Source organism: Pyxicephalus adspersus, chromosome 1 (genome assembly GCF_032062135.1).
Source record: "Pyxicephalus adspersus chromosome 1, UCB_Pads_2.0, whole genome shotgun sequence".
Classification (NCBI taxonomy): Eukaryota; Metazoa; Chordata; class Amphibia; order Anura; family Pyxicephalidae; genus Pyxicephalus; species Pyxicephalus adspersus.
This window is the reverse complement of record NC_092858.1, coordinates 4021945-4033431: the sequence shown is the minus strand read 5'-3', so window position 1 is coordinate 4033431 and position 11487 is coordinate 4021945. Positions and strand designations below refer to the sequence as shown.

At 39.0% G+C, this 11487-nt stretch overlaps 2 protein-coding genes across 2 annotated transcripts; both read left to right on the top strand.

The window, feature by feature from the left end:
• The first annotated feature begins 7657 nt into the window (after positions 1–7657).
• Positions 7658–8590, top strand: LOC140321831 (olfactory receptor 5AR1-like). Its single transcript, XM_072398611.1, has one exon. It carries the CDS (start codon positions 7658–7660, stop codon positions 8588–8590), a length of 933 nt encoding a protein of 310 aa, XP_072254712.1.
• A 1615-nt stretch (positions 8591–10205) lies between these two features.
• LOC140321829 (olfactory receptor 1f45-like) lies at positions 10206–11138 on the top strand. Its single transcript, XM_072398610.1, has one exon. It carries the CDS (start codon positions 10206–10208, stop codon positions 11136–11138), a length of 933 nt encoding a protein of 310 aa, XP_072254711.1.
• Positions 11139–11487: the final 349 nt, after the last annotated feature.

The following is an 11487-nucleotide window of genomic DNA, read 5'->3' as shown; positions in this document are numbered from 1 at the left end:
CCTTCCCTCTCATCTCCCTCCTCCTTCCCTCTCACCTCCCTCATCCCTCCCTCTCATCTCCCCCACCTTCCCTCCCATTCCGCCCCTCCTTCCGTCTCATCTCCCCCCTCCTTCCCCCTCATCTCCCTCCTCCTTCCCTCTCATCTCCCTCCTCCTTCCCTCTCATCTCCCTCCTCCTTCCCTCTCACCTCCCTCATCCCTCCCTCTCATCTCCCCCACCTTCCCTCCCATTCCGCTCCTCCTTCCGTCTCATCTCCCCCCTCCTTCCCCCTCATCTCCCTCCTCCTTCCCTCTCATCGCCCTTATCCTTCTCTCTCACCTCCCTCCTCCTTCCCTCCTTCCCCTTCATTCCCTCAGTCCCTTCTATCCCTCCCGCTATCTCTCTAACCCTTCTCCTCCTTCTCTCTATTTCCCATATGTCTCTCTCACCCCTTTTCCTCCCACTTTCTGTTCCCTTTCTCCCTTCCCCCTTTCTCCTTTCTTTCTCTCTCCCCCCTGTTTTCCCTCTCCCTTCTATGTTCTCTCTCCTTTCTCCCTCTCTTTCCTCTTCATCGCTTCTTCATGTGTCTTCGCTTTCTTTCTTCTTTCTTCTCACTCTCTTCCACACTCCTCTCCATTCAACTTACTGCCCTCCTATCCCCCTCCTTCCCTTCTCTTCCTCTCTCTCTCCTCTCTATCTCTCTCTCCACTCACCCTCTCCCCCACTCACTCTGCCCTCTCTCTCTCTCTCGCTCTCTCTCTTTCCTGTGGGTTTCTTTGCTTCTTTCCCTTAGTCACTCTCCATTCACCCTTTATTTTTCTCCCCCTTCTCTCTCCCTATTTTTCCTATCCCCCCTCTCTTTCACTCGCTCCCCTCTCCCTCTCTTGCTCATTCCTCCTTCTCTGTCTCCTATTTTCCTCCTTCCCTCTCCATATTTTTTTTTTATTTTTCATTCTTTGTCTCTTTTCTCCCTCTCTTTGTCCCCATTCCTCTTTTTACCTTTCTTTCTGTTTTGTACTGATGGAAGAGAGCAGAGTTTTTTGTGTTTTTTTGCCAACTGAGAAACACGAGGAACAAACCCAACGTTTTGACTCTACATACACTATTGAAGAGGCAATGTCACCAAATGCCAACAAAGGAAATTGAAATATTTTACATGGTCGCTAATAGTGTTTTCCTTTTTCTATATTTTGTATGTACAATGTGGCTCTGAATCTGTTAGAAAACTAGCCAATTCCCTAACCCTAGCCCAGTCCCTTCCCTTTATTATTCAGAATTATTATTAGGATGAACATATTTGTCTAAATTTACCAGTTGACATCTTCCGAATAACATCCTTACATTACCAGAGAGATCCCAATTATCTAAGGAGATCTAGGAATTTTATTTTCAGCTGTTCTAATTAATCCCAGTTGGCATCCAGTGAATGAAACCAAATAACAAAACAATTAAAGTCAGGTAAAATATTGACATTGTTGTTTTCATCAGTTTCCCAAGAGAATACAATGAGAATTATTTTCTAAGAAAGTGATACCTAGTAGTATAGCGTTGTATTCTAATGTAGTCGTATTGTAGAACTTATTATCAGATTGATACTTCACATAAAGGAAGCTCAGATTAAAGTCAGCAAATCATGGTATTCATTTGATTTTTATTAATAATTTGAATATTATTTCAAAATAATCTCTTTCTTGCTATATCTAAAAGGCTTCCGCTCATGTGAGCCTGGACTAGGTTGACATGGGCAACAAAAAATGAAAGAACCCAGCTTGAAGTCAACAGATACACATATAATACCTCCAATAAACCAGAGATTGTTGGTTCCATATATCCATATTAGGGGGGAAACCCCAGGAGGGCTATAGAGGCCATTCTAATTCCTAGGTCTCTACTTACAGCAGATGTATCCAACCCAAACAATGAGCACAACATATATGGCTTGAAATGGACCTACCTAGGGTTTCCCATTAGGCTAAGGACCCTAAACCTTGCAGGGTTATTTGTTGCATTCCAGTTGACATATGGATCCTAAGATTGACCTTGATACTAAATCTGGGCATTTTCTTTATTTTGATAGATATGTAGATTTACCAGTCTCTATTCTGTGTATTTACTGGCTTTCACTGGCTTTGTGTGAGTTGACTTGAGGTTCTTATATACAGTACTTGGCCCTCGCTCTGCCCTATTATCTCTTGCAGGTTATTAGCTAGGTCAAGTGAACCACTATTTCTACTTTCTGCTTGACTGGGATATAATAAAATAAGGAGAATCCCATAAATGGCTAACTGTATCTTGCTAGGTTTAGAGCTCCTAGTTTACAGTTGACAGTTGAGTTGACAGTTTGTGAACTTAGCAAACCACAATGGTGGTCATGAAGGGTAAAAACTATGGCACCAAGTAGTGTCTAGATGGTAATGTACACAGCAGGGAGTGTTTTCTTTGGAACCCATAGTTATCAATGGGGATTAGAAGGCCTAATCAAAAACAATCATAGGGTCTTACAGTGGCTGGGTATGTGGCCAACCTCTTTAGCAATGTTCCCTGAAGTGCTATAAGACTCCCACTAGATGCATCAAACTGGACTATCTTCTGTTCTGTGACAATGAAATAACTAAAATATATCACTACCACAACTAATGTTTCTGTCTCTCTGAGCTGACACTGAATGAACTACAGCATTTACATCCCCCTACTGTTTCTGCAGACTACCCTGACCCAGTGGCAGATTTAGCCAACTGTGGGCCCCTTGTGCAGAACTGACTTGGGGCCTCTGTTGACTTAGGAGTGTCCAGGGCCTTTGTGCAGTGGCACACTTTCCTCCTTCCTATTTTCGCCCCTGCCTGACCACACTATGTGGGAACTAACCTATCCTTGTCCCCTGTACTCCACCGTCTTCAAACTTCATGCCCCTCTTTGTCCCTCTGGACACTACCCGGGCTAATCTTCCTGTCCTGCTTAACATTACTCTGTCTAAGCTTCCTGTCCCGCTTAACACTACTCTGTATAAACTTCCTGTCCCGCTTAACACTACTCTGTCTAAACTTCCTGTCCCGCTTAACACTACTCTGTCTAAACTTCCTGTCCCGCTTAACACTACTCTGTCTAAACCTCTTGTCCGGCTGGACACCACCTTCTTGAAACTTCTTGTCACTCTTGGCACTACCCTGTCTAAACTTCCTGTCCCTTTGGACACCATCCTGTGTAAACTTCCTTTACCTCTAGACATTACCATGTCCAATCTTCCTGTCTCTCTGGACACTACTCTGACTAAACGTCCTGTCCCGCTGGATACCACCCTCTTTAAACTTCTCGTCCCTCTAGACATTACCATGTCCAATCTTCCTGTCCCTCTGGACATTACTCTGACTAAACGTCCGGTCCCTGTGGAGACCACCCTGTTGAAATCACTTGTCTTGTGTCCTATCATTGCTGAGACTCCACCTGAAATGGAACCTTACTTGTTCCATATTTAATATGCATCTTAAACTACTATTTCAGTTCAGCTTAGAATAATAAGGGGCTAAAACCCCTGTTTGGTTTGCTGGTAACAACTGTTTTAATGTCTGTTGTATAGAGGGAGATTTTCCCTATTTTGGAAATTTTGTTCTGATTTCCTGTTTTCCACATGGCAGGGAGTAAATTAAATTTACCCAGATAGTAAAAAAAATGAGTTTTATCCATTCCCTATTTTGTCCAAAAAAAAACACCCCAGGCTTTAGCTGATATCTTTCTGACTGCGAAGACTCTAAACAGTCTACGGCTAGCCCAATTTTTGCTCATTTTACACTGTAATATCTGTCAGAAAATATTATATAATTACGCAAACTGGAGCCCTTGGCCAACAATTATTATTGGGATAGCTGGTACCCTTGGGAAGCTCAGCATGGTCCTACCAGATGGGACTCATTTCCTCCAGTGACTTATCTGTTGTCTGAGAGAAGCTTCCCCTTGGAGAGAAGAAATAACTAGAGAAAAAAGAAGAAAATTGATAAAGACTGGACTGCGGCTTTCTTTAGCACTGATCGCTCCTACATCTCAAAGTGTGCAGGTAGGTGCACAATATACAGTAATACCAACATATTCTCCACAAATCACACAGTTTGGGCAATATATAAATCACACAGCTCAACAGTATGCACATATGTTCAGCCTGAAAACTGGTAAAACTATGTGAACCTCTTTCTGTCACCAATAGAGAAGAGCAAAACTGAATTGTCATTTCCCCCAAATATCTTAGAAAAACCTAAAAATGTTGTCATAATGTTACTATATATGTTGGAGTCAATGGAGAAGACGAAATTGAGCAATTTTTAAAGTTTTAGGACTTTTAGGGTAAATCAGTCAAATATGTTCTAGATGTACCCAGTTAAAAGATGTCTAATTGTTAGGGTTCAATTTTGTTTTAGAAGAAATAGAAAGAAGTCTCAGAATGAGTAGAAAGAATGTCCTCTGCCAGTATGTTGCAGAGAGGGACCCTTGATCTGCGTGGAAGCAATTGTGGAGTCATTGGGCCTGATTTATTAAAGCTCCCCAAGGCTGGAGAGGATACACATTCATCAGTGAAGCTGGCTGATCCAGCAAACCTGGAATGGATCTGGTCCAAGATTGAAAACATTTACTAACAAATAACAAATGCCTTTAAAGAAATCCATTCCAGGTTTGCACTGATGAAAGTGTATCCTCTCCAGCCTTGGGGAGCTTTAATATATCAGACCCATTAGATTCTTTCCAATAGGAGGGAGGACGAGGTTTGCCGAGTGCAGGGGTGTATCAGATCTCTACAGAGTGACCACATCTTTTTTAACTTCTAACTATCATAGACTATCATTATGCCAAAAAGAGACCTTCATTATCCTCATTCATTTAATAAAACATTGACAACTATAGACAAGGAACTATGTTGACTTGGAACCAAAACTGACCCATCAATATTCCTAATTTACAGGAGAAAGCTACACTATTACATCAAAGGATTTAATGTAAAATTTGTTACTAAGATTTTATCCCATATTATATCACATTGCACAACCCCATCCAAAAAAGTGCCCCAAATAAAGATGGAAGGCACACAACAGCAAATCCATGCACATCAATGAGTTGTAAGGGATTTTGATTGTCTAATTTGCTCAATGAACTACAAAGCTCATTCGGAATATTTCCTATAAACTACCCATAAAGCACAATTAAATCCTGTCTTATCAAAGCTCTTGTATGACTGATTGATATAATATATTGCATACCAGTAAAAATAGCTATAAAACTTTTTGTTCTAAAACAATCAATGTAGCCAAAAAAGTAAAATCAGTGTAGACATGATTCCCAAAAGAATGCTTCATCATCAAGTACCAAGTGGGGAAGAACATCAGTAAAACTATAAAACAAAATGAGTTGTAATAGAACATCATTATAAGAACAAGATAATGTTAAGGTTTGAAAGGTGAGAGGAGGAAAAGTCCTTGGGGTCCTTGGTGAATGTTTGCCTTTTGTGGAGCCCTTCCTGTTATTCACCATATACACCAAACCTGACGGACAAATTTGCCTTGTAAAAGGCTTGGAAGATTTTTCTACACTTTGAATTTCCTATTATTCTCTTTTCCAGTTGTGACTAAGACCAATAAAGTGGTTGAATATCTCCATCAGGGACATTCAAAATGTAAAAAGGGTTTTCACATTTCCAATTATATCCAAAAAAACTAATTTAGGCTTTACATACACTTTTTCATGGAGGTCTACTACAGCTTGATGAATGGAAAAAGGACTAAAAAATTACCTTGTGATATAATAATCATCTTGAAGATGATCTAATTCAGAAGCTGAATACCTTAGATCATCTCTTGATCAATAAATGGTAATTTTCATGGAGAAGGTCCAATAGGTCCTGGGAAAAAAATCCATTTGGATGTGTCCAGTTGAATCTTTTTATTTGGTTGTATAATTAAAGATTTTTTTGAGTGGAGAAATGCTTGAGATTTTAGAAACGTTGATCATTTAATAATTGCTGTAAGTATGGCCAGTATGTAAGTAAGAGGATTCATCATATTATTATTTCATTGTGTTTTATTGTGTATTATTTAATTCATTGTATTATTTATTTACCGTATAGATTATTTATATATTATCTGTCTGACCAGGTAAAATTATATCATATCCTGGAAGAATTAGATTTGGTTTAAAAAAAAACATAGGAAGAATTAATTTTAAAAATAGCTTTTTATGCTTAATATTATTCTGCTTTATTTAGAACAATTTCACACAGGCTTAAACCCCAATGTACGTATTACATGGACCTATTTTATGACCAATTCATTTCCATGCTAAATAAAATTCATTGGATTTGCATACAATCTAATGTCTTGTGCAAATCCAATGGATTAAATAGTATGGAAAATAAAAGCAACGTCTTGAGCAATGTCCAATAAATTATAGGAATTTAGCATTGGGTCCTTCAGCCTTTAAGGTCCTTGATCATCCTCTATTCAGTATTTATACAATATTCATTAAAAAAGTTATTAGGGGGTTGGTAACAAAATTATCTGCCTGGGTATCAAATATTCCAGGTATGGTACTTATTCTTTATTTATTAATGTATTGCTTACATTATGTTCCATGAACTGTAAGTATTTGTAAGAGAACCTGAAAATGACATCAAGGGTTCCTCAGGGGTATAAAAGTTAAGAAAATCTACTCTATATCATACAAATCAAATGCATAAAAAGCACATGGACCTAGTACAATAAAATAATCTATTCACACATAAAGTATAGCTTTTTTATAGTTATACAATGTAATATTGAGTAAGGGTGCTCGAAGGTTACCTACACCAATCTGCAGTAATGTTTTTTTACCCTTATGTGTCCAGCATTGGTGCCTAAAGATTGATCAGGCTTCAGAAAGTGTAAGTTAACCCGGAAATGTGTTGACAAGGATACTGTAGACCTGGCCAAGCATAGGTGCTTCCATCACCCCCACCCAGGACAGAGCACAGCTATCCAGGGTCCAGAATCCTCTAGAACAGTTGGGCCCACCATGCTGGTTCCATCTCCATGTGCTTAGTTTTCAGGACATTTGCTCCCTAAACCTTCCCAATAAGAACTACCATGTTTGCCACTATTCAAAAGGTATACATAGGTGCCAGCTGCTAGATCAAATGTAGAGGAATATACTCCAAGTATGGTGGTGCTTGCCTGAGAATGGTATTATATAGAATTTGGCTCTGAAGAAGGTAAAACAGTTGCAAACCCTTAAACCGTAGTCATATATTATAGCTTACTAGACTTTAGATATGACTGCACGAAAACTGCATTTGTTTTTCCTTAGGAGCCTTCCAATAGCATACTTCCGGGTGACAGTGCTCCTTCTCTGTACTGCAGCATTGGCACATTAGGATGGAAAGTGTATTAGGACTTCAGAACATCTCATTCCTAGTGATTTCCATCACATATGGAGATGTTCTGTAATTTATGGAGAGAGCTGGGAAAGCTGAGAAGAAGGTTTAGAAATTCTATTAAGTGCAGAGGAGCTGTTCGTAAGTCAAGCCACTCGTAGCAGGAAAAAATACCAGTTTGTGAGGGGCAATTGGTATTGTAACCATAATTCACCTTCTTCTTCTTAAAACATTTTCATGAAACTTTTCCTTTGTAGGAAAAAAATTAGAAACCTACCTGGGCCTTGGTGAAAATGAAGAATAACCATACAGCGGTCACCAGTTTCATCCTACTGGGATTTACCAATCGGAATGATATCCTGGTCGTCCTGTTTATTATATTTCTTTTGATTTATGTCTTCACATTGTTGGGTAATAGTTGCATCATAGCCGTTACCTTCTTCAATAACGGCCTGCATAAGCCAATGTATTTCTTTCTTGGAAACCTTGCATTTTTAGACATTATCTATTCCACAGTCATTGCACCCAAAATGCTCTCCACCTTTCTAATGAAAGATAAAACCATCACATATTCAGCATGCGTCGTCCAGATGTTTCTCTTCGCAGTGTTGATCACGTCAGAGAGTGTTTTGCTTGCTATCATGGCTTACGATCGATATCTTGCCATTTGTAATCCTTTAAGATATCCGGCAATAATGACCACCAGATTTTGCACCTTGCTCGTCTGTGGGGCGTATCTGAATGGTCTCATCCAGTCCTTATTTCATACAAGTTTTACCTTTCATCTGACCTTTTGTAAGACTGAAATAAGTTACTTCTTCTGTGACATGCCACCTCTGCTTAAATTGTCGTGTTCGGATACCACCATTAATGAAATTATCTTATTCACCTTTTGTGGATTCAATGAGGGTGGCTCTGCTTTTGTAGTGCTCATTTCCTATTTTTTCATTATTCTATCTCTACTTAAAATCCATTCAGAACATGGCAGAAGTAAAGCAGCATCAACTTGTGTTTCCCATTTTCTGGTATTTATATTATACTATGGAAGCCTATTCTTCATTTATCTGAGACCGGGAAGTAGTCGTTCTATGGAGGCAGACAGAGTGGCCTCTGTGGTCTATACAGTGGCCATTCCAATGTTGAACCCAATCATCTATAGCTTAAGGAACAGTGATTTTAAGGCCTCATTCCATAAACTACTGTCATGTAGGTTTTCTTTGTTGTAAATATCTGATCGTTATTAAGCATCAGATACATTTACATTTATTTCCAGGTTTTTATAACCTCCGACAAAAATCCCCAGACATAACCTTCATTGGCTCTCCCCGACACCATCCATGGTCCCCACCTACTTATAGAACTGAGATGTTGGCTTAGATATGGGACAATCATGTATATACTGGGTGCCCTTGCAGTTTTATGTTCACAAATGTGTGACACAGATCAACCTAGTAACCCTACAAGATTGCATTGTTATCGTTTGATCAATGAGAAGTAGAAGACTGAAGGACTGGACTTCAAAGATTGAATTCAAAAATAAAAGTTGGGGTATTTCTGAAAAATTATATTGCTGTACATTTTGGCATGTCTGGAAATTATTTTTACAGACTATTAAATTAGGGGACTGGTGTCTGGTGGGGACTGGTGTCTGGTGGGGACTGATGCTGACCAGGGCCTTGCAGCTAACCGAATATCTTGAAACATTTGAGATTACTATAAAATATCCCAAAAATTTTTGTTGATCAGTATTCAACTGTCTTCCAATGTACTTATATGTCATGAGTAAATAAGAAGTGATAATCAGCGTGTGTTCCCTCCTTTCCCATTAGATTCCGTCTCCATCCCCGTTTCCCATCATTATATTTATTGACGTCTTTCTTTCTATGTATAGAGACACTAATCAATATTTAAATGTTACTGTACCTTATGAATATATAGCTAATATATAGTATTCATTATTTCGTGTTTTCCTATTACTTTTATGTTAGATATATTCTCTAATACAATGGTTTTTGGGTACCACAAGAAGTCCTGGTTGTATTGAGTAAAAACTTATTTGTTTCATAGGATGGTTAAATCTGCTCTGTGATCTTTATTTACTTTTGGTAATTTCTTATTTTAACTATTTTACTTCTTTAACTATTTTACGTCTGCTACCTACCTATATTATTTTTGTACCTGTAAAACTTTCTAAAAAAATAGTTTGAACATAAACAAAAAGTAGTACATGATTTTTTTAAATGTTCATATTAATCCTTCTTGTTCAACATTAGAAAAATAATTCCATCCCTGGCTAATAAATCCCTTGGTAGAAAGAAATCAGCACGTTATTTATACAGTGCTACATATCTCTGGCAAATCTTTGTCTTTGGTATATGGTAACATGGAAGCCAATAAATGATACAAGGTGTTGGTTTGGACGCCCTCCCCTTCCCCCTTAACAATGGTAGAGGAGGAGGTAGAAGCTCAATACCTTACATCAACAGGAAGGATTACACGGGCTGGGCCAAGGCTATCCTAATCTCCACCATTTCAGTTATATTCACTCATGTGGACCAGAAGTTCTATCAGAATGTTCTGCTGAGGAATGGGAATGATACCACAAGGAAAGATAATACATGTAGTATGCTGAATTTCCTTTATGTTCCAGTTGATCCCTGTCATCCATGACACAATAGGGAAAGCTGTATATGAAGATTGGCTGTTCACTGATATCATTCTACAGTAAAAGCAACATCCATGTCTATTTGTGTTATTTGGTGGTATTTTGTTTCATCTGGCCTTGCTATACTCACATCTTTCATTATCATTCTTTTACCTGGACTTGCTGTCTTCTAGGTCATGGAAATGTTAAATCTAACCTCCAGCTTTGTTCTTCTGGCCTTCTCCGACCTTCAATACAACCATGCTGCTCTCTTCTCCACCATTCTGGTTATATACACCCTCACGTGGACTGCTAACTTACTTTTACTAACTTCTATTAAACTTTCCCCACACTTGCACACACCAATGTACTTTTTCTTGGGGAATTTGTCAGTAGTGGACATCTCTTTCTCTACGGTGACGGTTCCCAAGCTTTTGTCCTGCATTCTTCACGGAAGAGCCACAATCTCCTTCCTTGGTTGTTTCCTGCAGATGTTCTTCTTTGTGTTTCTGGGGGTCACTGAGATTTTTCTTCTTTCAGTCATGGCTTTTGATAGATGTTTGGCTGTTTGCATTCCCTTACACTACACATCATTAATGAATCATAAGGTTATGTTTATCTTGTCTAGTAGTTGTTGGGTGGGAGCTTTTCTGCATTCGTTATTGCACACCTATGTTTTATCACAATTGACTTACTGTGAGGACAGATTGATCCCTCACTTCTTCTGTGACATGACACCTCTCATCAAACTGTCCTGCTCCAGTACTACCCTAGCCGAGCTCCTCATATACACTGAAGGTTCCATAGCTATCATTATTCCATTCCTTTTCATACTTATCTCCTATGTCCTCATTGGATGGACCATAGTCAGAATGAAAACCAGCAACAACCGAAGCAAAGCCTTCTCCTCTTGTTCTTCTCATCTCATGGTGATTTGTCTATTCTATGGCACCATCATTTTTATTTATTTCCGTCCTCCCTCTGTTTATTCTTCCCAGTATGATCGCATTGTTAGCATGGCCTACACCATCATTACCCCAATGTTAAATCCCTTCATCTACAGCCTAAGGAACCAACCCGTGAAGGAAGCCCTGACAAAAGTTATAATGCAAAGCTTTTTGGACATGTAAACAAATATTCTTTCTGCTCAGGCTTTTTGATACTGAGATGAATTATTGAGTTAGTGGATCAAGAAGAGAAAACGTTCAGAAATAAGCATGAACTCTCTTCTGTGCAGTTTTAACACCTCGGTCACTAAGGTTTTCAAGTGGGTAAAACGTACTGTACCATCTGAACATGGTCTTGTCATAGTGAAGGATGAGGTCCAGGTTGGGGGCTACCATGAGTTGGAGCCCAATTTTGCATGTTTGAAATTCTATACCCATAATGGAATGGGTCTGGCCTTTTAAACATGGGTCAACTGGCTTGGAAATGCCAATTATAGGTATTTTAGATAAGCCAACCCCTTAATATAAAATG

Coding starts and splice junctions, on each gene's coding strand:
- LOC140321831 (XM_072398611.1), top strand. CDS start 7,658: ATGAAGAATAACCATACAGCGGTCACCAGTTTCATCCTACTGGGATTT.
- LOC140321829 (XM_072398610.1), top strand. CDS start 10,206: ATGGAAATGTTAAATCTAACCTCCAGCTTTGTTCTTCTGGCCTTCTCC.